Consider the following 26310-nt stretch of genomic DNA (forward strand, 5'->3'; position numbering starts at 1 on the left):
GTAAGGTTCTGATGCTGCAGGCGAGGTCTGTTAGTCCTGATTGTAATTGGCCTTTAGCAGAAGTGTGGTGCAGTAAGTACTATATATAAGTGCTGCATCATCCAGCATGCTGTTGCTATGTAAGGTGCTATTGCTGCCGCTGAGGTCTGTTAGTCCTGATTATAATTGACTTTAGCAGAAGTGTGGAGTGCAGTAAGTGCTATATATAAGTGCAGCATCATCCAGCATGCTGTTGCTATGTAAGGTGCTGATGCTACCGGTGAGGTCTGTTAGTGCTGATCGGTCTTTAACAGAAGTGCGGACTGCAGTAAGTGTTATATAAGTGCGGCATAATTCAGCATGCTGTGTAAGGTTCTGATGCTGCAGGCGAGGTCTGTTAGTCCTGATTGTAATTGGCCTTTAGCAGAAGTGTGGTGCAGTAAGTACTATATATAAGTGCTGCATCATCCAGCATGCTGTTGCTGTGTAAGGTGCTGATGCTGCAGATGAGGTCTGTTAGTCCTGATTATAATTGGCTTTTAGCAGAAGTGTGGAGTGCACTAAGTGTTATTTATAAGTGCTGCATTATCCAGCAACTGTTGCTATGTAAGGTTCTGATGCTGCAGATGAGGTCTGTTAGTCCTGATTGTAATTGGCCTTTGGCAGAAGTATGGAGTGCAGTAAGTGCTATATATAAGTGCGGCATAATCCAGCATGCGGTTGCTATGTAAGGTGCTGATGCTGCAGGTGAGGTCTGTTAGTCCTGATTATAATTGGCCTTTAGCAGAAGTGTGGAGTGCAGTAAGTGTTATATATAAGTGCTGCATCATTCAGCATGCTGTTGCTATGTAAGGTGCTGATGCTGCAGATGAGGTCTGTTAGTTCTGATTATAATTGGCCTTTAGCAGAAGTGTGGAGTGCAGTAAGTGCTATATATAAGTGCAGCATCATCCAGCATGCTGTTGCTATGTAAGGTGGTAATCCTGCAGATGAGGTCTGTTAGTCCTGATTGTAATTGGCCTTTAGCAGAAGTGTGGAGTGCACTGTGTTATTTATAAGTGCTGCATTATCCAGCATGCGGTTTCTATGTAAGGTTCTGATGCTACCGGTGAGGTCTGTTAGTCCTGATCGGTCTTTAACAGAAGTGCGGACTGCAGTAAGTGTTATATAAGTGCGGCATAATTCAGCATGCTGTTGCTATGTAAGGTTCTGATGCTGCAGACGAGGTCTGTTAGTCCTGATTGTAATTGGCCTTTAGCAGAAGTGTGGTGCAGTAAGTACTATATATAAGTGCTGCATCATCCAGCATGCTGTTGCTATGTAAGGTGCTATTGCTGCAGATGAGGTCTGTTAGTCCTGATTATAATTGGCCTTTAGCAGAAGTGTGGAGTGCAGTAAGTGCTATATATAAGTGCAGCATCATCCAGCATGCTGTTGCTATGTAAGGTGCTGATGCTACCGGTGAGGTCTGTTAGTGCTGATCGGTCTTTAACAGAAGTGCGGACTGCAGTAAGTGTTATATAAGTGCGGCATCATTCAGCATGCTGTTGCTATGTAAGGTTCTGATGCTGCAGACGAGGTCTGTTAGTCCTGATTGTAATTGGCCTTTAGTAGAAGTGTGCTGCAGTAAGTGCTATATATAAGTGCTGCATCATCCAGCATGCTGTTGCTATGCAAGGTGCTATTGTTGCAGGTGAGGTCTGTTAGTTCTGATTATAATTGGCTTTTAGCAGAAGTGTGGAGTGCACTGAGTGTTATTTATAAGTGCTGCATTATCCAGCATGCTGTTGCTTTGTAAGGTGCTGATGCTACCGGTGTGGTCTGTTAGTGCTGATCGGTCTTTAACAGAAGTGCGGACTGCAGTAAGTGTTATATAAGTGCTGCATCATCCAGCATGCTGTTGCTATGTAAGGTGCTGATGCTGCAAATGAGGTCTGTTAGTCCTGATTATAATTGGCCTTTAGCAGAAGTATGAAGTGCAGCTGTCAGTTTTGACGGTGCACAGTCCCCCAAATGGTCCGTAAACCTTTTTATGCTCCATTCTCCATGGTATGAATAGTGCTCCAGAACAAAGTACCACAAATGCCGCCTGTGATCGCCCCACCTGGTTCTCAGGTATGTAAGTAAGCAGTGAAGGAGGAGTCAATTCCATCATTATGTAATAATAAAATATACAAAAATATAATTTCCCTTTATACAGTTATTGACTTACAACTATGTCACTAATTATTTATGTCTTTTATCTTCTTTCCCAGCGAGATGTGAAAATATTTATGACTCAGATATAGTATTTATCGTTGATGGATCGTCTAGTATTGGGAGAGTAAACTTCCGGATGATTAAGACGTTTATGGAAGGATTGGTCATCCCCTTTATAAATGTTATCCGTGAGGACGGAGTACGTTTTGGATTGGTACAATACAGTGATGATCCAAGGTGAGCTCTCTACATTAAATAAGAAGACAATTGTTGAATGTTGAAATAATATTGTGCCACATTCTCATGTGATCAGCATCTCCACCCTTCTGCCCAAAACGAAATACATTGTTGTGGGTAGAGGTCAATGCAATAATATATCCACTATTTGCTGGACCCCACATCCCTGCTCCCTCTTAAGGTCCCACAGTGGACTCCACCATACCCGTCCGTCTCCCAGTTGGCCCTACATTGGAGAATGAAAGGTGTGTTCTTTATTAAATCTCATCACATGGAACTCTGGACCTGATTCAGAGCCGGATGCTCTGAAGGAGCGCTCGCTTTGAATCAGGGCGTTTTTGGTTTTTTTTGCTATTTTTTGCTATTGCGAGCGGCCAGGTGATGGTCGCGATGGTCTTGACCATCGCGGCTTGCGACGAGACCCTTGCGGTAGGGTTTCGTTTCCGCAAGCCCCAATGAGCTTCTGGCTCTTAATAGAGCCAGAAGCTCACCATTGACATCACTCGTAATGTCAGTGGGGCCGCCCCCAAATGGCAGGCGTTTCTTCGGGAACGCCTCCGTTTGGCTAGCCACCCCCCCTGCCCGCCTCTAAAACGGTGCGACCGTCGCTAGCCGGGTCTTGCGCATGCGCACGACGGAGCCGGCCCCGGCGTGCGCATGCGCAGTGGCCAAACATCAACCCGCTCGCGAGCGCATAGCGCTTGCAAGCGGGTCTGAATCAGGCCCTGTGTCCTAATCTACACTTTTGTTTCTTGTGCTTTTAGCCTTAACTATGATGTGACGTTCGATTAATGATCACTAAACATGTAACAAGTATAAGGGGTCTATTTTAGCAATGGCCATCGGTGGGCTGTCCATTGATGGTTCCCATCGATGGTTCCATTGGTGAATACCATAAATGGCATTAAACCATCTATAGTGAACCATTGATGGTTTGCATTCCTCGATGGCCACCTCTGCTGGGGGGGGGGGCCTTGGGGGGCACGGAGGACCACAGGCCAAAGAAAAGAAGGTTGGGGCTTAGCATCAAAATAAGAAAAAAAATCAGGTCCTACTCTGCCATTGAAGGCAGACAACCATTGGATCTCCGCCTTCGAAAAAGAAACATCGACCATCGGCAGTTAACCGTCATTGTTTGTTAACTATCGATGGTCGATGGCCGTCCCTAGTCTATTTATCATTAAATATTTGCGGCATATTCACAGAAAATGGATACCCGCAAATATTTAGTATCCCCCAGATGCGTTATGGAGAGATCGCAGCAGATATCTCCGGTTCCTCTACTTCCGACAGCAGACGCAGCCCTTAAAGGTTTCTATGGGGGATGAGATGCTGTCAGATTTTACCAGGGTCCGGAATGCGATCGTATTACATATGGCTCAGGCTCTGAACATTCTGTTTAGAATATTAAGACAAGAAATGAAGTTGCATCCAGATAATAGCACTGCAGAGGCTGGGGCTCTGACTTCTCTGCTTGCCAGTCAGACTCATTAGCAGACTTTCTGTGGTAGATTATGTAGCCTGTCTGTTTGTGATACATTAGATGTAGAATTGATATAGGATACAAAATACAAATTAAATTGAATAGAAACATCTGTTGTTTTTCCTTATAAATTTCAAATGGCTAATCATCATCGTCATCGCGTGTCATTGTACTCAGCCCTCCAGCGGAGAGACGCTTCCTAAAAGGCGTAGGCTCCCGCGCACACTGTGAAGACCAGACTGGGACCAGTGTCATACGAGCTGCTCTGTGGTCAATTCTGCTGCTGCAGTAAACCTGTATGTTACACTTCTCTACAAAATGCCTGGGCATAATGATAATGGAAGACTGATATTTAAAGTATCAGCTACACAGAGTGGGGACAACCTTTCGGTGGTCTAAACCAGTTTTCAGAAGATTGCATCCTAATAATTAACTCGTAACTGACATTCCTAAAGCTGGGTAGACACTATGACGGCGGATTGGCTAGCAGACCGATCTGCCATCAGCGCAGCTGATTGGTAAGCTATACACACTCACAGTACCAATCGGTCGCTGGAAGTGTCTGGGCTGACATCACAGCTGGGCAGGCATTTAAATTTACCCGCCCAGTTGAGAGGTCAGTGTTGGTGGTCCCCTGCTACAGGCGTACGGGTGGACGGCAGTTGGCCCATACACACAGCCAGATGCACCGATATATCTTTCAGCATCGGCTGTGCTGCAAGGCCGACCTGATTTCTTTATGAACAATGTCGTTCACAGACATATCGGATGTACAGACATATTGGGTGTACAGTTGTACACTCTTGCCGATGCACTCACGATATATATCGCTCGTCAATTGCAAGTGGTATATCACCAAATGTGTATCCAGCATAAGGCACGAGGCACGAGGCACTCTAGGCCTAATGACTGAATATTCAGCCAACAGCTTCCTCCCTTAAGAGTAGGGGGAGGGTACAACTGAATGATGCTTGCGCCCTATTCATGTGTAAACACTGCAGTGGTGATATAAGTTGTCTGGTTCATCCGTATAAACTTGATTTATTTTTTTCTGCAGAACAGAGTTTGAATTTACCCGCTACGGAAATGGGTCGGAGGTGATACAGGCCATTAGAAACCTGGGGTACAAGGGAGGGAACACACGGACTGGTGCCGGACTGAGATACACCACAGACAACTTCTTTGGACCTTCTACAATTCGACCCGATGTACCAAAGGTATGGAGTATGGACTGTACGAAATGACCACAATGCATACTCAGGTGCAGGTTAGGCATCACATCAGTCCTACAATATCTGTCCTAGTCCCAGATTTGAATATAAACTGCTAAAGGAGGGTGAGAGTGCTGCTAGGTCAGTAGGCCCCACTGCCCATCTCCATCTGCAGAAGATTCTATTTAAATGCCAGACTGCAAAACTGGCAACGCTGCGGCAGATTCAACGGATCTGAAAAGCTGGAGGTGGGAGTCACATTGCTAAAGACAGCACCTCCGCCATTTGCATACATTCTCAGATCTCAGCTGAGATATCAACAATTGTGGCCACAAAGTAATCAGTTTGCAAGAGAAAGATCCAATTAGAATTGATTGACGACAATTTTCAGGCATTCCTGTAAATCTGATTGGCAGGTGAGCACAGCCAGCTGGGGTGCGCTGCCATCTGCCATTGCTACTGACCTCTCCCTATACAAGCTTTGAATACAGTCTGGCTAATATGTGGGGCCAAATTGGCCAAACAATAAGGTGAACCTGTGCGTAGCCAGCATTAGTACATACCTCAGGAAGTCCTTAATAGAACTTTTCAGCCAACCTCTAGGTGAGACTGATTGCTGTGCAAGACATTGTTAGAGATAAAGGGGTGTATTTACTAAGCAGTGTTAGGAGACAGAGTGAAAAGTGAAAAGGTACCAGCCAATCAGCTCCCATCTGTCATTTTTAAACTAGGGGTGAGCGGGTTCGGTTTTACTCGGATTTACTCGGATCTTTAAACGGCATTTTATTGGCTATCGCCTATCATGTGTTTTGGATAGCCAATATAATAAATCCGAATTTGCGGTAAAGTGGCGATAAGAACCGAGTAAATCCGAGTAAATCCGAACCCGCTCACCCCTATTTTAAACACAGCCTGTGAGATTACAGTTAGGAGCAGATTGGCTGGTACCTTATCACTTTTCACTCTGTCTCCTAACACTGCTTAGTAAATAGACCCCTAAAACAGTAAACCTAGCTCTTTGGGTGATCAAGTAAATAATGGAAAAATTTACTATATTATGAAAATCGTAAATGTCACGAATTCCAGGATGGTGCAAAGTTAGCGGATGTATGCACTCAGCACCCGCTTTCACTGTAATACCTCTTTTCCACCAAAAACCCAAGTCCGACCTGGGTTTTTGGACATGGTTCCAACCCTGGTCAGACCCAGGTCAGACCCATTTACACTGCACCTTTGATCTGGGTTACTCCCAGGTCAGCCCTGTTCACACTGAACTCAGGTCTGCCCTGCTAAACCTGTGAGGTCATAAAAAGTGGGAGGTGAATGCTCCACAACCACCAATCCGCTCATTTTAGGCATGATCCAGGTCAGATAACCCGGGTTGCACCGTTTACACTGCACCATTACCTGGGTCCATCCTGGGTCCAACCCTGGTAGCTACCTGGGTTGGATTGCAGGGTCACTTGACCCAGGTTATTTTTCAGGGACCCTTTTACACTGAGCTGCGACCCGGGTAGACCCAGCAAAAACCCAGGTTTTTGCTCTGGTGTAAAAGGGGTATTATTGTAAAGCACAGCGTAATACGCCGGCACTATATAAATTATTATGTGGCCGCAGACCTTATCCTGGCTGTCCGGCTGATGACTGCAGGGGTAATCTAGTTTGAGCACTCATAGCCTCTACCCTTATTTGAACCTTTTGTAAACTTAAAATATCTTGATATTTCTCCTAACACTGCTTAGTAAATAGATCCCAAAGTGACCTATCATGGGAGAGATCCAGAAAGGTTTTTAAAAAAATAAGTCCACATCTGTAAAGTATTTAATAGGAAGAATTATTTTTTCTCATCATACGTGGATCATTCATAATGTTCTCTGTTTTTATTTTAGGCTGCGGTTTTGATTACAGATGGAAAATCTCAGGATGATGTTGACCAACCTTCCCAAAGACTAAAAACTCAAGGAATAAAAATATTTGCTGTGGGTATGTTCCGGAGCTGAAAAGTAAAAGTTAACCTTATCTGATAATGTCTGTAGCTTGATCTAACAATTAGAATTAGTACATGGGAACAGTATTCTGTGGGAAGAAAAACAAATAGCGCAAAAAGTCACTGATAGGTGGAATGTGGCACTGTACAATGGGAAAACTATATATATATATATATATATATATACATATATATACTGTATATATATTTGTTTTATTTTCACAACAGTAATTAACTATTTAAAGGAGATCCAAGGGGGTGGGGCACGGAGGTGAGTTTAGAGGTACGTGGAACATTTTCCTTTCACACAAAGTATTTAAATAGCATGGGTACTCAGGAGTCACCCTAAACTTTTAACGCTAAATCTTTTCACTTTCCAGGTTTACTTTATGTAATAAAGTGAATTTCTAAGCCCATATCTACCAATGTAGTAAAATTGTTCCCTCCCTCTCGTGACTAACTCAAGACCCAAATTCTTAAATGTAAAAATTGTAATTTATGAAGAGTGGCCATAAAGAGATAGTAGGATGGGCTTGAAGCGTTTTGTCTTACTCTTTTCCAGTTGAAACTGAGTTTGGAAAAAAAAACAAAAAACAAAGATAGGTGATGGGCAGGTGTGAAGGAAGATTTGCGCAGATAGAAAAGCTTTGCTTGAAAGGATGTTTTGCATTTCAAGAAATTGCTTTATTCTGCGTGATAAAACTCTCATAACTTTTAGACCTGGTTAAATTGAACTTTTGCCTTATTCGTTAAATTCTATTCTATCTGAAGCACGGTACCCTCAGTTCAAAAGCTTTCTCATGATTTATCACATAGAATTAGAAAGAAATGTTTCTGTGGCCAGAAAAAAAATTCTTCAAGTGTTCAACAGTGCCTGTGACAAAATGCAGCTAAACAACCCATCTGAAGCACCACCAATGCCGTTATCTGCATTCTCTCTACCTGTAACGCCTGCAACCTTACGTTCCATAGAAGAACTCCATATAAGAACTTTACAATTGCTAAAAGGGAGGAGGAGTGAATGGAGCACAGGGGACCTCTAAGGACCACTGATTGCTGCCAGCTGTGCGTACATAAAACCTCTCAAGGAAAGCTGGTTACCCCAAGAGAGGAGGAAAGAGTATTTCTACATTAAAGGTGCATACACACGTAACGATTTTTATCAACGATTTGTCGTTAACGACGTCATCGTTTAATCGTTAAAAAAATCGTTCAGTTTCTGAGTTATAAGGATGAACAATAATTGTTCAAGCGCGCTCCCGTTTGTAGTTTGTAGTTCATGGTCCATTTCAGACAGTCCAACATAACGATTTTCATTAAGGGAAGGAACATTTTTCGTTCATCGTTGTAAAAATCGTTCATTACACTTCCGGAAATCGTTTACTTTTTCAAGGGAAAATCTGACAGAAAATCGTTGGTTACAAAATCGTCCCGTGTGTATGCACCTTTATTCTTCTTCCCAGCACAAATATACAAAGGCAAATGTTGAGGACAGTGGACTTCATTCAGACCCGGTCGCAAGCGCTGAGCGCTCGCAACCGGGTCGATGTTAAGGCCCTGCGCACGCAAGCCCTGGAGCGAGAGAGAAACTCTCTCGCTCCGGAGCTCACTACAAAAGGGCCGGCTGTCGATGTTGATCAACAGCTCGTCCCATTTTGTAGGCGGGGCGGGGGGGTGGGTTCACAAACGGAGGCATTCCCAAGCGAACGCCTGGTGTTTTGTGGGCGGCCACACTGACATCAGCAGTGATGTCAGTGGGGAGCTTCCTGCTCGATCAGAGCAGGAAGCTCCCTGGGGCTTGCAGTTGCCGAGACCCAACCTCGTCGCAAGCCCCGATGGTCGCGATGGTCTTGACCATCGTGACCATCAACCTGGTCGGTCGCTAAGCTGTGGGTGGTAACCCACAGCTTAGCTAGCGACCAGGAGGCCGCACTAAAACAAAGAAGCGGCCGCCCTCATTCAGGGAGAGCGATCGCTTCTTGCGACCACCTCTGAATGAGGGCCAGTGTTTCTTTGACTATCTTCTGCCAGATGGAGCAACGGAAATGACTGAAAAGTGATGGATAACTTTGGAGGGGATGTATTAAACCTGCTAAAGAGTTCCCCACAGCAACCAATCAGCTTCAAGCTACCTGTTATCTAGTCCGTTCTATAACATGATAGGTATAATCTGATTGGTTGCTATGGGTGACTTCTCTACTTGTCCTGTTTGGAAGGTTTTTTTTACATCGTCGCCATAGTCTCTGAGGTGTTAATTCACCTCCTGACTCTCTTCTGTGGTAAAAACAGTCCACACGGTAAATATTATCTTCACCAAACAAAATCCAGCTTCAGACATTCGGGCGCTTAATCCAGTTGATATTTGCGACTGTCGCAATCCGAAAGCAAAGTCTAACTCTCTAATCTGCCCATTATCCTAAGCAAATATTATCTCCTCAGCAAAAGACGCCATCTTGCCTTTGTAATCCTGTACACACGGGCTCAACTGGCACAAAAACAGTTCTGGCCAGCTTGGCCATTTCTGAACCCTTTCAAGGTGACATAGGGGATCTATGTACTAAGCCTTCGAGAGAGATAAAGTGGATGGAAATAAAGTACCAACCAATCAGCTCCTAACAGTCATTTATCAAACAGCCTATAAAGTGACAGGAGCTGATTGGTTGGTGCTTTATCTCCAACCACCTTATCTCTCTCCAAAGCTTAGTACATAGACCCCTTAGCCTATTGACTGGATACTGCCATTGGACGATACCTTTGTAGGCAATTGCAGAGGTGTCTGTATTTTGTTTGTGTATGTTGTAGCTATGCCGGTCATACATATACATATAATGTACTGTGACTGTAAAAAAATGAAAGGCAGGACTTGGTTCCCCTACATGTTTATGACCCTTCAGTCGATCCTGGGTCTGTAGGTACATGTAACACTGCATCTTATGTATGCTGTTCATGAGTTTACAGATGTATCAGAAAATGAAAATGGTTGAAAGAGAAAAACATCCACTGTATAAATACATTAATACCGCCCGCTTTGGTTTAAACTTTTCAATTGATTTCCTTAAATATAGCAAGTTTTTTTTTGCACAAGTCTTAGTTACTTTTGCCACTTTGGTGTGTGTGAAGGCTTTGATTACATTTTGTGCGTCTTGCTCTACATTTTTCCCAAACTAAGGGCAACTCCATTCAAAATATTGGTCCAAGGTTTGGTTTCCACCAAGGATGTCTAAAAAAACCAAACAAACAAGATTTTCCGTGGTATCAACCTGTACCATTTAAAGTACAGGATGATATCCAATTGCTGGCATCTGTTGAACTGGAAACATCATGGTCCTTTATTTTATTTAAATTAGAGATGTACAGACTCAGATCGGTTCGGATTTTTCCGCCAAATATGGATTTTTTTCCGCCAAATATCAGGTCTCAGAAAAAGGAAAAACGATATCTTTCATGGACAAACATCATCTTTCATGGACTTTTGTTTATGAAAGATGATGTTTGTCCATGAAAGATGACATTTTGCCTCTTTCTGAGCCCTGAAATTTGGTGGAAAAAATCCATATTTGCCGGGAAAATCCGAACCGATCCGAGTCTGTACATCTCTAATTTAAATACTCTCTTCCTCCAAAATGATATCTTGTTCTAACATGTCAAATCCAAACTCAGCAAGGTCCATGATCCCCCCATTGGACAGTGCCAACGTTTTTACTCCCGCATGCTCTGGTAGCTAAAACCGGGCGCATTTGCACAAATGTAGGAATGTGATGTCACAAGAGAGTGTTTTACGCTGCAGGATTACACTTTTTCAGCGTTGTAAGTGAACCATGGTAGCTGAAAATAAATGTTCACCCTACAGTTGGCTGACCCTAAATCTTGCTGCATGAGATACCTTCCTCTCCTGCCCAATCCTGCCACAACTCCTGTCTGCACATGACCTGTGTGATTGTTCAGCAATAAAGTCTTTGTGCTCTATAAGATTTCAGTTTTATTTATTATCATTTACATGAAGGATTTCAAGCTAAACTGTAAACTGTGTTGATTGGAAAATTGGAGAGAGAAGAAAACAGAAAAAAAAAAGGTTGATGCATAATTTTTTGAAAGTGACATTTTGCAATTTATATTTTTAGGAATAAAGAACGCTGACAGCCGGGAGCTTACTAGAGTGGCCTCCACGCCAACAGATGACTTCTTTTTCTACGTCAATGAGTTTAAGATTCTAGGCACCCTCCTTCCACTGGTGTCGCGGAAAGTTTGTACCACCACTGGTGGAACCTACAGGCCCGTAGCCAGTAAGTCACCTGTACATTTAATTTAAAAAAGACATTGCACTAAAACACGTACCAGGTTTTCGTCATGCGACAAGTGCCTATTGTTGTATCCTTGGGCTTGGGATATCACCTATGTTGGTGGCACTTTCTCTAGGCAATCTTCAGGCAAATCTCATGTATGAGCGACCAAACATGAAGAAATGGGCCATCATTCAGTTTATAATAAACTCGTGTTAACAGGAGGAATTTATTGAAATTAAAGGAAAATAAAACCCATTTAACAACTGTATTTAATTCAGAATCTAACATAACTCACAGACTATGCACCTCGTACCATAGGTAATAATGAAAACTAAAAAAAACATCAGGTATTGAGAAATAAACAGTTGTTTGTTAAATTCATGGAAAAATTAAGATGTTACATACCAGTCTGTAATGACAGCACTGACCATGGATGCCTATAACTGGCTTTTCAAGGTCAATGGAAAGGTATACTCTCTATACTTGTCATTAGAGATGGCCATACATACAATATGCATCTGCCCACTTGTGTTTTATTGTGTGCATTCTGAATTCAACATACGGTACTGTATGTTAAGACAAGCATAGCTTAAAAAGAGAGCAAAGATGAGTCCGGGGCAGAGATACGGCTGTCATCATTATCAACTCACAAACTTGCAAAGAAGCGCAGAGATTTGCCTCCTAAAAGGTGTATGTAAAGGTGCCTCTGTCCCGAAATAGAACACATCTGAAATGGGCATAGTCAACTTGTAAATCATGAAGCCTGTATGGGTAAAATAAAACGTACTACTCAATCAAGCACATGTACAGCAAAGTAAAAATATATAGACATATAACAAATTCACACATCTCCAGACCACGCTATAGCAACAGTTATCCTAGTTCAAATCCAAGTCTGTTCCGCTGAAAACAACAAAAGATGTCACATACAGTGCAACGTGCCGTAAGTGCGACTCAACATACAGGTGCGAGTTGCGCGCTTATACAAATTTTATGCAAATTCCTTAGGAACAGTGTGCTCAAGGTCTCAACAGGCTGATGTACATATGTGTATGTCTGAATTAGTCCTTACATGTAGACTTTGGCCCTGATTCAGAGCCGGACGCTCTGACCAGAGCGCTCGCTCTGAATCAGGGCCCACCTCCATAAATATGGAGCGTCCTCCTGGACGCTCGTATAGCTGTGGGTCACCACCCACAGCCTATACGAGCGTGCAGGATGATGGTCGCGATGGTCTTGACCATCGCGACCATCGCCAGTGCGAGCAGAAGCCTGCGGTTGAGTTTCTCAACCGCAAGGCCAGGAGTGATTTTGGCTCTAGTGATGTCAGTGGGGCCGGCTTCTGATGGGAACGCCTCCGTCTGGCAGGCACGCCCCCGGCACGCCCACCAAAGGGGGCGTGCTGTCAATCAACATCGACAGCACGCCCCCTTTGATCAGACACAACGAGCGAAGGAAAGTCCTTCGCTCGTCGCGTCTTGCGCATGCGCACGACGGAGCTCCCTCCGTCGTGTGCATGCGCAGTGCACACCATCGACCCACTTCCGAGCGGACAGCCGCTCGCGAGTGGGTCTGAATCAGGCCCTTTGTTTGCAAGTTTGGTTAGAGAAGTTACGAAGGTGGGATTTTTTTTTCCCTTAAGGTGGGATAAGCCTATCAATTTCCAAGGAAAAAATATTGTTGTGATATCGTCAATGAGCTAGGAAAAGAAAAAAAATATCCTGTGTTATTAAATTCTATATCTGCCTGACAGATCAAGATTTCTCTTTAAACTACTTAGGCTAATTTTATGTTATTTTGCAATTTCTGTTATATTTCCAAAGTTGATTATAAATACTTTCTAATGCTGCCCATCCACTATGCGATTAAACCTAGCGATGGAGTGATAACAATGGTCATTATTGCTCCATCACTTGGTAATCACCCGCAAATGAGGCAGTAAAAGGTTAAAAACGACCAGCGATGCGCGCGCACGCTGGTCGTTTTTAACATCAATCATCGCCCGAACATGACGGTCAACCTGACAACCGCCGTCAGGTTGCCATGTTCGGGGATGATTGATCTGCATACACTGAACGTTCAGTGTATGCAGTTCACCCCGCGGGAGACGACGGCGTCGTAAACATGCCGTCGTCTCCCGCATCGCCTAGTGAATGGGCAGCTTAAGAGACAAAGAACAGACTTAAGTCATAATAACAAAATAAAAATGTTTTTATTGAACACAGTATAATGTTAGCGTTAGAAATATAGTTTTCCCCAACCTGAGTCTGGTGATGACAATAATGCACCCTTGTGTATTTTAGCCTCAGAAACTTATGAAGGACCTTCCAACCTGGTATTCTCAAATCAGGCTTCTGACTCTATGAGGATACAATGGACGGCAGCCACCGGGCCGGTTACTGGTTATAAAGTTGTTTATGGACCACTCACAAGCCAAGGACAGGACATTCCATTGGAACTTAGAGAGGTATGACTTCTATTTGGTTATTTGTTGATTATTATTTGTTTATCTTATTTTTAGTTATATTAGTGCTAAATTTACCAAATTTGTCATGGCCATGAACATGTTCATGGTTCAGTTGTCCGTTACAAATTTATGGTTTTGCTGTGTTAATTACATTATTTCTGACAGAGAACATTAGTCTAATATGTGCTAGTCATTTCTCAAACTGTATTGAACCTGAAATTCCCTCAAAAGATGCTTATCTCTTGATGTTATATTTCTGTAAAAGTCCATTTCACACCTCTGACTTGAATCAATAGGTAAACTGCTGTTAAACCACTGTCAACAGCCATTTATGCTTTTTAACCTCTTTTACATGAATACATACTGCGCTTAAATAGACAGGAAAAGCAATTGAGCTATTGTGCATATTTCTTGCTTTTAATACTTATAAACAGTACTACATAGATGCATAGTTTGGTAGAGTGACTCCTGTATGGAGTTTTATTTATATATATATATATATATATATATATATATATATATATGTATTAGTGAACAAATTCCTATGCTGCTTCACAACAGAACCTAGATAAAAAATATGACAGTGTAATATTTTGATCATTTGAACAATCCTGCTGCTATTTATTTAATTGATCACATGGTATATTGTTAATCCAAGACCTGCAGTGGCTACCTGTTTAACAGAAATAATTACTACAGTCTAAAAACAATAGCATTACCATTGGCTGAGAGTGGCATCCCAAAAAATGAACAACTGATGAATTAATTTTAAATTAAATTAAGTTGAATTAGGATAAGAAACAAATCCTTGTACCAACTCACTATCCTCTTATAGTAGATCATCAATAAAACAACCATAGATCACCAGGTTTGTATGTATTGTTCTTCAAAAGTGTCTACGTTTAAATTGGCAAAACTTGGGGCACATCTGCTGCCCATGGCCGTTCCTAGTCTCTGGAGAAATAAAATATGTGTCATACAAAAAATAATCTTGTGTTAAGATAAGCATAATTTTATTTGTAATAGAGACCATTAAGCTTCCAGGAGTCTTAAATACGATGGATACTATCTGCCAATATTTATAATAGGTGTATTTATGTGTATGTTTTTAATATATGTAGTATTAAATTGGAACTGTGCACATATTGGGGTAAAATCCTTCTAGTGTACCTCAGTACCTGCCATTTTGTAACATATATTAATTATTATATATAAAAAAAATTTTTAAATAATTTATTCATATACCTAATGCTGTCATATCTTTTTAATTACAATTTATTGTCTCCTGATGTCTGTCCACAGATTACCTTGACTAGAGCACAGACAGATACCCTCTTACAAGGTCTTAGACCCAGCACTGAATATTCTGTCAAGGTAACCGCTTTGTACGCCAACAGCATTGGGGAATCCGTCTCTGGCAAAGGGAGAACATGTAAGTTACTCTCATAAAGAGCTGGATCATTAAACCAAGGCTCCCGCCTAGAGACCATTGGGTACTGAAGCGGTCAGATTGCTTTAACCAATTTTTATGGGTTTTTTGCTGAAAGGAGGGTCGATATATTGCCTAGGGCACCAGAATACAATGTAGTGCAACAAGACTGTAAGTATGAAGAATTCCTATTGTTTAATTACACAAAAACAATACTTATTTCAAGATGCCCCTATTCTCTTCCAATGCTGATGGTAAACTCATCACTTTAGGCCCAATTGGGTTCAAATGAGTCTCTGGGACCAGAAAAACCACTGCTCCCAGTTTACATCTGAGAGTAAACTATCAGATTATGAGAAATATCCAACAGGAATATTTCACTTATCCCGCAGGGAAATCCACATAGATAGTGACAGAATGAACCTCGTATGGAGTGTCAGCTGTTTGGTCCGAAGAGCCGGATCTATCAGATTTAGCCACAGACTTGTGAGGCCAAACTGAACATAAAAAATACGTGGCTCTTGGTTTGAAGGGCTGGACCTGTGTACCTCCAAAAAAGAATAATAATATTTCATTTCACCTTGGATGAGGCAGCATGACACACTAAACCAATATTAATTAGTTAAAAAAAATGTAAAGAAGCATTAAGTTGGCTTTGCAGATGTATCTTCCTAAAATAAGGCATAGATTTTTTTATGTTAAATAAATCTTATGTACAAAGGTGTTTACTATTTAAAGGGACATTTTACTATTTATAATGAGTGAGATCTTTGAAAGCTGGTGGTGAACAATCAGATTTTGTTATTTGACTAGTACAGTCAAGCAAATGTCTGGTCACCTTGGACTAGAGCACCTTCTTTGCGCCAAGTTTCATAAATATCTTTTTGGAGCGCAAAGTGGGTGCAGCCATGTTGGATATACTGTATGTAATTTGTCTTGTTACTTTGCTATGATAAATTGACCAGCAGGTGGCGTGTTCTATTTTGTGTGTGTGCAGAAGAAAATGTCTTTTATGCCGGGGCTTGTACCATGGTAAACCTCACTCCTAATGAGTATAATATAAATACAATATTAAACTATATAATTATAGCAAACAGATATGAAATGAACCCCAGCTTGTGGATTGGGCATCGCCTGTCAATGCTGTACTCTTATCAAGAAGCCTTTATTTAATTTGTGAATGTTTTACCAAATTGAATGTTATGGTGGTATATCAGTAATATACAAAATTACTTATTTCATAGTAAGCCCCCTTGGCATATCCAACTTCCGAGTGTCCGAGGCCGGCCCGTCCTTCCTCAGATTGACATGGTCCGTTTCGGGTGCAGAACCACCATCAGGATTTCGGCTAACTTATTCCACTAGAGGTTAGTACATTCTGTTAGTTATCCGGTTACTGGTTTTATGACTACAGTATTCAGTGGTATTATGCTCGATTTTTTTTGTTCCTGCTATATGTTTTTTTTTTTTTATTACTTAACAATGAGCATGCAGATCTTGTGTTCCCCGGTGTGCGCACATGAGTTTCTCTTTATTGGGACTCTACATAGCGTGGACCAGCTCATTAGTATACACACAATACTAGACCAACTTGTAGCCAATCGCAGCATTAAGAAAGCTCACTAGCCCAACTTAGCCAATCGGTGCATTAGACAGTGCATTAGCCAATCAGTGCGTTAAACCAACATAGCCATTCAGATGCCACAACATTCTCAGAGTTAGACCAAACTATCCAATCTGATAATTAGAACATTAGGTGGTCTATTTACTAAGCAGTGTTAGGAGACAGAGTGAAAAGTGATAAGAAAGTGATAAGGTGCCAGCCAATCAGCTCCCAACTGTCATTTTTCAAACACAGCCTGTGAGATGACAGTTGGGAGCTGATTGGCTGGCACCTTATCACTTTACACTCTGTCTCCTAACACTGCTTAGTAAATAGACCCCTCAGTGAGTTAGACCAACCTAGTCAATAACAGACTCTAACCGCTCACAAAGTTAACGCAAACAAAAACAGATATATATTCAACTGGTTGGACTATTGAAACAAGGACAGGTATCCTACTGCCCACCAGCCATATAATGCAACACTACTCAACCTCTGATTGCAGTTTTTACTATCCTTATTCTCTGGACCTTGTAAGGAAACATTCATTGAGAATACCTATTAAAATGCAAAATATTGTAGTTCCATGCATATTTTCAATGAGACATCGTCAATGTGTCTGCCAATTAGTCCTGTGGCTTTATAATCAGATCTGTCAGAACATAGCTGAATGAATATTTTTAATTTGCTTAACAAGGTTTCGACATTTGATGCTGGATACCTTTTGTTTTCTGTGTTATATAAACAGTTTCAGGTGTATTTTGAGGGGTCCTTTATGTTCTATATATAGAGGATCTCAGTGCACCTGGCAGGTAGCCAGCCTCATCTGTGGACATACCTGTACATGTCTGTTTCTAACGCTTGCATGATTGTAGCCTTGATGTGTCCTAGTCTGTACCACGCCCTAACATGCCAATGTATCTCCAGCAATTAAAGAATTCACCGCCCTAGGGCTGATAGAGGCTGAAAAGTTTATGACTCACCTGCACCTCTGGGAGAGATGATTTGTATCACTAGAGTCTCACTGTCACCGAAATACACTTGTGTGTGATTCTCAAGATCTTACTCTTCCATTTCTGATGCCCAGGTGACGGTAGGACGGCTGAGAAGACCCTGAGCGGCAGCGCATTGTCAGATACCCTCAGTGGCCTGAAGCCCAACACTGACTATGTCCTTGTGCTTTATCCTCAATACCAGCGGCAGACTGGCGCACCTGTAACAATTACCGGGCGCACACGTGAGTCTACCGACCTAATAATTACGTGACTACAGTATGTAATGCTGACATTTTTCTGATATCCAAATATTTGTCCATTTACAAAGGACAAAGGCCCTCATTCAGACTCGCTCGCAAGCGCTGAGCGCTCGCAAGCGGGTCGATGTTTAGGGTCTGCGCACGCGCAGCGGCCGCCCTGCACGTGCGCAAGCTCGGGAACAAGAGAGAAATTCTTTCGCTACGGAGCTCACTACAAAAGAAGCAGCTGTCGATGGTGATCGACAGCTCGCCCCGTTTTGTAGGCGTGGCGGGGGGTGGTTTCACAAACGGAGGCGTTCCTTAAGGAACGCCTGCCGTTTTGTGGGTGGCCGCACTGACATCAGCAGTGATGTCAGTGGGGAGCTTCCTGCTCGATCAGAGCAGGAAGCTCCCTGGGGCTTGCGGTTGCCGAGACCCAACCTTAGGGTCTCAAGCCCCGATGGTCACGATGGTCTTGACCATCGCGACCATCAACCTGGTCGGTCGCTAAAGCTGTGGGTGGTAACCCACATCTTAGCTAGCGACCAGGAGGCCGCACTTGAAAAGTCAAGCGGCCGCCCTCATTCAGAGCGAGCACTCGCTTCTTGCGAGTGCCTCTGATTGAGGGCCAAAGTCATTTGTCACTGATATACAGTACTTTAGTGGGGTGTTCAGCTAAAGAACGTGTAGAATTTTTGGCCAGTTTATCGTCCACAAAAATAAGGTAACTGATGTTTAAGGGTGTAATACTGTAGCTAGGGGGAGGTGATGCTATGGGGCCAACAGCTGAGGGTGGCCTGCCTTACCTGTTAAAGCCCCATACAGAGTAGGATCATCCATCAAGCAACCTAGGCTCCTGCCTAGGACCCAGTGGGCACTAAGGATTACTCCAAAACGTTTTAGTGTGTGTTTTAACAAATGGGAGTGGTTGATGGGAGCACAATCCAGTATCCTCCCTAGGCCCCTTGAGGTTTTAATGAGGCTCTGGTGTAGATAGATAGATAGATAGATAGATAGATAGATAGATAGATAGATAGATAGATAGATATTGTGTAATGTCAGACAGAGGTCAGGTACTTGTTATACCACTGGCAATTAGGCTTTGATTATTATATTTTAATTAATCAGTTTTCATGATGCTGACGTTGTCTATTAAGATTATGTTCTTAAAATTACGGCTTCTCTTACACACAGAGCGTGTTGAAGGGATTACCAATCTAAACATCCAGGATGTGACATCACAAAGCATGACAGCGACGTGGAGAGGTGTCAATGGGGCCACTGGCTATCGCATCTCCTGGGTATCTCAAACAGGTATATCCTCTGGGGGGCTGGATGGCACGCACCGGTAATGTCAATAGATGCTGATAGATCCCTGATACAAATTATCATAGAAAGTAGATTATTATATACAGGTACAAGCACAGGTACTCACATACAGAGGTGCTAATTTTGCTCTTATAAATCCGAATATGATAGTGTATGTAGTTATGTTAACTTGTTAATGATTGTGGAATAACGTTACTTTAAGCAGAACAAGTAAAAACTTCTTAACATGGAGGCTTAACAATAAAAATCTGATTCTGGAAGACAGTACACTGCTACAAGGAGAGACTATATAGTGACAACTGAGAGCACAGCGCCACCTACTGTCCCTCCATTATAACTTCTCATGTCCTAGGGACCTATTTATTAATTATCGAGTTTTTGACCTGATATTTATAATTTCTTAATGCTGCTTCTGTATTCGTGGCAATAAGAAATTAAGTACTGGCGCCACGTATTAATAATATACACACGCAAGGACAGGGGGGTGCCTAACCCTAAATCCCCCCTGGGGGTGCCTAACCCTCCCTCCCCCAGCCTAACCCTAACCCTCCCGGGGGGGTGCCTAACCCTGTCCCCCCCGGGTGCCCTAAACGTAACCCTCCCCCCCCCGCGGCTTTCCATCGGGATGCCGGGCGCCGGTCTCCCAGTGTCAGGAAAATGACAGGCGTCTAGATATAGACGCCGGTCATTTATCCCACGCCGGGATACAGCAATCGGGAAGCCGGCTGTTGGGATTACGTCAGCCGGCTTCCCGTCTGTATACCATCTATTGGTCTATAAGCTGATTTTATGCTCTAGTGTAAAATAGCATTTGCCCCTAAATACAGGGTAGTTAGCTGAATGATAACATGGTTTCCAGTCTGCTCTGCAGTATTTATAGCCTATGATGAATTTAATACAGGCGCTCGATTGGACAGTTTTTGGCGTGGGGTGCTTTGAAATGAGCTTGGGGGGATTGTTATACAATGATGAAATTAATTAGTTGCAAGTTGTTCTCAACCATATAGGAATCCACCCTCTAATTACTAATTGTTCATAATTTTCCCCTGTCCTATAACATAAGACAGATTAATAAGTGAGCATAAATCAGAGCTTTAAGAGAGAGAGAGAGAGAGAGAGAGAACTCCTTTAAGAAGATCTGGGTTCTCCTCAGAACAGTCAGACGCTGGAGATAGTAGCTCATGGAATTAATTTGTTTTCTTATTATAAGATCCCAAACCTCAGCACAAATAACGAGTGAGAATGTACGTGGAGCTGGTCCCTTTGATATGAGCAGCGTAAAGCTCTGTACCCCCTGGAGCCCTCTCCGATGCCAGCTATTGTCTGCTCCGCTCACAAGGCCAACGCAGGGAGTTACCTAGCTGGAAGGAATTGCTGGCAGCCATTCAAAGTCAGGTTTACGACTGGCAACACAATAATAGCTCAACAAGAAACGACACAAAACTGGCCGTCCTCATGCAACCTTGTGACGTACCTCTACAATAGATGTGTTTGTTGCTTTGAAGTCATTAGAAGATGTATTAGCAATAAATCAGTGGCTACAAAATGGTTAAATACTAAAAAGTGCTTAGTGCATGCAAAAATAGCTTGTATGCACCCATATGCAGAGCCAGTAGCAGTACACACCTCTAGATACTTGCGACCCTGTCAGTGCCAGGTTACTGATCTGTTTTTATTTTACAGAGGAAGACACTAAAGATTTTGACGTGGGCCCAAATGTTAATTCTTACGCCATCCGAAATCTGCAGGCCAGCACTGAGTATACTGTGTCCATCAGGCCACTGTTTGGAGCCACGGAAGGACCAGCTGTGTCTACCAGAGTGAAAACAGGTGGGACGGAGGAACGTTAAAGGATAAAGCAACCTAAAATGGATTAATTTTGTTTCCCGGCTTTTACCCTCCTTGCATTTTAGAGTTCTGTGCCGGGGATTATCGCAGCTTGAGAGACGACAGAGAGTGATGGGTCCTCATCCTGCGTTGTCACCCTGGACAGTACAAATGCATATCTTACTATCGGCGTCACTGATTGGATAAAGCTGCTCTGCGGGGGCGGGGCTTGTGCTATTAACTGGCACCGCTTGCATTGAACCCTCTCTTTCTGCCGCTTAGCAGCTCAGGGACTGGAGGCTTTGCGTTGCTAATCTGTTACAGTACCTGGGCTAAGATCTCCTGAAATGCATCTGTTCTATACAGATTACTTATGCCATATATATCTATACATACTAAACACTTGCTCACGGGAAAAGTTATACTACAGAAGCAGCATTAATATATATATATATATATATATATATATATAAACACTCCTATATCTGTATATAAATAGTGAGTTCTGATGCCATCACTTAATCAGTGAGTTCTGATGTCATTACATCAGTGATTAGATAAATGTGTATTATAAGAAAGCTGGCATCCTCTACTGAAAATTAATACGGCTATTAGAAGATATATGTGACCAGTATTTCTATTATGACAGATCCACAATGTGACATTTAATTTCCACATAAATTGCAGTAGCGGGTGTATTATCCCATATGTATGCTAGAAGAAAAAATATTTACAGTCTAAGCCAGTGGTTACCAAACTTGGTCCTCATGGCACCCTAACAGTACAGGTTCTAAGGATATCCATGTTTGAGTGCAGATGGTTAAATCAAATTGTGTAGGTATTAATTAAGACACTTGTGCTCAAGCATGAATATCCTTAAAACATGGACTATTAATGGTGCCTTGAGGGCCGATTTTGGGAACCATTGGTCTATAGGAAGCTGTGACCACAGTGCTTGCTGCGTATGGAGCTGCGTAGACGCAGACCGGTCAGAGTGCCCATGCCAAGGGCGTAATTTATAATGGGTGCAGGGTGTGCGGGGCACACGGGCCCCTGGGTCCAGGTGGGGCCCACACCGCACACCCTGCACCCATATTATACTTACCTCTCCTGAGTCCCACATCGGCGCAGGTGTCTGCGCTGTAAAAAACATTTGTAAAATGGCCACTGTGGCCATTTTCCCGGTGACCTGCGCATCGGCTATAGACTCTGGGCACACTCTAGTGCCCAGAGTCTAAGTGTGGCGCTGGCTGCGCACCACTCAGTGCGCTGCCGGCCGCTGGGCGGAGAGGAGGGGGCCCGTGACGGAGACTGCACACAGGCCCCATCCTCTCTAGAAACTCCCCTGGCCCATGCTAACCCCTGTCCACCACCAAAAGCGCCTACATTGGGCACATGAGCGTCAGAACTGGACCATGGAGCAAATGGAAGAAGGTGGCCTAGTCTGATGAATCACTTTTTCTTTTTCATCATGTGGACGACTGGGTGCGTCATTTCCTGGGAAAGAGATGGCACTAGGATGCACTGTGGGAAGGAGGAAAGCTGACGGAGGCAATGTGATACTCTGGGCAATGTTCTGCTGGGAAACCTTGGGTCCTGTCATTCACGTGGATGTTACTTTGACATGCACCACCTACCTACACATTGTTGCAGACCATGTACACCCCTTCATTGCATCAGTATTCCATAGTGGCGGTGTCCTCTTTCAGCGGGATAATGCCACACTGCAAACATTGTTCAGGAGTAGTTTGAGGAACATGACAAAGAGTTCAAGGTGTTGACTTATTAACACTAAAAAGGTTGACGTTGTATAGGTCAACACCAATTGGTCGACAGTTAATAGATCGAAAGGGACAAAGACATGTACAATAGGTTGACATACAAAAGGTCGACATCGGTCTATGTCGACCATTACAAAAGGTTGACGTGACCAAACGGTCGACATGGGAATGGTCAAGACAGCTCTAATCTTCACCCTAAACCTAACCTTCCACTTGGTGCCTAACCCTAACTGTTCCTCCTAGTGCCTAACCGTAACCATCAGGGTAGGTGCCTAACCCTAACCATCCCTCCTAGAGCCTTACCCTCTGGTAGGTGCCTAGCCCTAACCCTAGAAAACAAAAAAAATGTGGACCATTTTTGGCTCGGCCATTCACATGTCGACATTGTGTACCTGTCGATCTGTTGTCCCTGTCGACCTATTGACTGTCGACCAATTGGTGTTGACCTATAGAGTGACGACCTTTTTATTATCGACCTTACAACCGGAACCCCCTCCAAATTCCCCAGATCTCAATCTGATCGAGCATCAGTGGGAGGTGCTGGAAAAACAAGTACGAGCCATGGAGGCCGCACCTCGCACCTTACAGGACTTAAAGGATCTGCTGCTATTATTTTGGTGCCAGATACCACAGGACACCTCGAGAGGTTTTGTGTAGCTTATGCCTCAACGGGTCAGAGCTGTTTTGGCGGCACAAGGGGACCTACATAATATTAGGCAGGTGGTTTTAAAGTTATGGCAGGTTGGCTGGTATTCGGTCATATGGTTGACAGTAACCGTTTCGACATTAATAATGTCAATACCACAATGTCAATATTGAAATATCAACATGATTCAACATGTTGACAGGCACCATGTTGACATCATCAGCATGTCAACATGTTCAAAATGTCGCCATCTGAAATGTCGACATCCTGAGGATGCCAACGGTTAGGAGGGTTAGGCTGCTGCGGAGGGGGTGGGTGTTAAAGTTAGGTACTAGGGTGAGGGTTAAAGGTAGGGACTGGGATTAGGGATAGGGTTTAAAATGCTCACAGTCGCCACTGTTGAAATGTTGCCGTCGGAACTGCTCCCTACGTGACCGCCGGAACCCAGAAGAAGAAGCTGGAGCCACCACTGCTGCCGGGAGAAAGTAAGACACCACTAGACCACCAGGAATGTTTGTCGACAGAACATCATGTCAACATGTCATCCATGAAGACATGATAGATGTCGATATGGTCACTATCAATATACTAAGCATGTCGACAGTTAGACCATGTCGACATGACACTTTCAACCAATCATACCACACCATTATGGCTGATGGTTTATATATATTAATGCAGAGGTTCCCAAACTCCGCCATTACAGTCCAAGTTTTAAGGAAATCCATGCTTGAGTCCAGATGGTTAAATCAAATTGACTAAGGTTCTAATTAAGTCACCTGTGCTCAATCATGGCTATTTATTGTTAATCTGTGCATTGTAATGGCAGAGTTTGGGAACCTCTGTATTAATACAAAATTGTGTGGAATTCAATTTTGATGTATCTGATCTCTGTGTGATACTTATTCGTACTTTCCCTCTTATTCATGAACAAATGGTTTACAGACGAGTAATCTGCAGATGGGAATCTGGAACGTTAATGAGAAGAAATGTTTTCCCTGCATCTTTTATCTGATTGGCCGCTTCTCTCCCACTGAACTGAAGCCAACCGGGAACTTTCCATGTACATCGGCTGCTAAGGAATAAAACGGAACAAAACATGGGAAGCTCTGATTGGTGGTAGCAGAAACATTTGCTAGGTTCTACCATTTATATTAAAGGGTCATGAGAACATGAGGTTATAAATGGGTCTGTCTGTACCAACCAAATGTTTGTAACAAGTGTTTTACAATTACATTAAACTGAAAACCCCTTTAACTTTTAGTTTTAAACATTGATTTTTAACTTTTATTTTCTTATTAGTCGCTAAGGGGAATTTCCACATTCAGAGCAGAGAATGCTAATTTATTGCATTATATTATATATATTATATATATGGGAGTAGGGGTGTAGCTATTATGAGTAGATGATTTTTAGAATAGTTCCCATGTGCGTGGCATTTAGTAATGAAAGTCATTTTATATATTCTGCTGTCATCATCTGGTTAAATGCAATGAAATTGTGATTATATTTATGCAATGAATGTCAGGGCGCCACAGAGTAGCTGGCAAACGGCCCCACTCCCCACGGTGGGGTGGAACTGGCACCCTCAGCCTTCTTATGCACTAAGCAACTGCCACTTCGCACTAACCCTGGTTATGGATGTGCTGAATATATGTTCTCTACATGTTGTTACATATAATGGTCAGTTCGGTCAGAAGGACATCAGATTAGGTCTCTGAAATTAGTTGTCCATCTAGGATCCTCAGTCATCTGATCCTGCAGATTGAGCAGACTTTATTTCCTCAAATAGGGTGTTCCACAGTAGCTATTCCCACTCGCCTTGTAGGAAAAGGTGCGATGGTCACCTATGCAGTGGACACGCTAAGCTGAATGATGCAAAAAAGTATGCTCCGTATGTGCATGACATTAGACCTAATATTGTTAGAGTGACATTATTGGAGTAATACACAGGTTCTCAAACTTGGTCCTCAGGACCCCAAACGGTGCATGTTTTCCAGGTCTCCTCACAGAATCATCTGTGGATCTTTTAAAATGTATCAGTGAGTAATGAATGCACCTGTGCACCTGCCAGGAGACCTGGAAAACAAGAACTGTGTGGGGTCCTGAGGACCGAGTTTGAGAACTACTAGAATAATATATTACTCAGTGTGGTGTTTATAGCACTACTTGTTTTAGACTGTCCGGCAGAAGTATAGGACGGAACTTTGTACTTGCTATGTTACTTCCTGGTTAGCAGTATGTTATGTGTTCTGTTCCTAAAGTTACATTATCATTACATGCTGTTCTATGGTAAAAGAAGCACACTGTCTGGTGTCATACAGTATATACAGTATATATATCCTCTCACAGGTGTAACAGTGGCGGCAAAGATTAAAACAAATCTTGTTGTATGGCTATGTATGGCGGTTATAGCTGCGTACAGACATAGTGGATGGCAGTTTGGGAAGCTTCTCGAAGCATCTGACTGTCAGTGAGAGTTGTTTAATTTATTCAGCAATGTGGTGATAATTCTCGCTGAGCCTGGGAAAGGAGTGTGCTCTGTGCCGCGTGATTACTGAAATCTCTTATCTACAAGTGAATCGTTTGAAAAAGTGAAATAAGGAGATGGCAGC

At 42.9% G+C, this 26310-nt stretch overlaps 1 protein-coding gene across 1 annotated transcript in view; it reads left to right on the top strand.

Moving 5' to 3' along the window:
- The window catches only part of COL7A1 (collagen type VII alpha 1 chain), a 200995-nt gene that overhangs the window by 40499 nt on the left and 134186 nt on the right, over window positions 1-26310 (top strand). Inside the window, exons 3-12 of the mRNA XM_088479830.1 lie at window positions 2235-2415; window positions 4956-5115; window positions 6999-7092; window positions 11218-11379; window positions 13683-13846; window positions 15149-15278; window positions 16520-16642; window positions 17966-18115; window positions 19307-19426; window positions 21125-21271. Of these exons, the coding sequence (XP_088335956.1) occupies window positions 2235-2415; window positions 4956-5115; window positions 6999-7092; window positions 11218-11379; window positions 13683-13846; window positions 15149-15278; window positions 16520-16642; window positions 17966-18115; window positions 19307-19426; window positions 21125-21271 (1431 nt within the window). The remainder of the gene's footprint in view (window positions 1-2234; window positions 2416-4955; window positions 5116-6998; window positions 7093-11217; window positions 11380-13682; window positions 13847-15148; window positions 15279-16519; window positions 16643-17965; window positions 18116-19306; window positions 19427-21124; window positions 21272-26310) is intronic.

Source organism: Taudactylus pleione, unplaced genomic scaffold (genome assembly GCF_031769625.1).
Source record: "Taudactylus pleione unplaced genomic scaffold, aTauple2 ptg000247l, whole genome shotgun sequence".
Classification (NCBI taxonomy): Eukaryota; Metazoa; Chordata; class Amphibia; order Anura; family Myobatrachidae; genus Taudactylus; species Taudactylus pleione.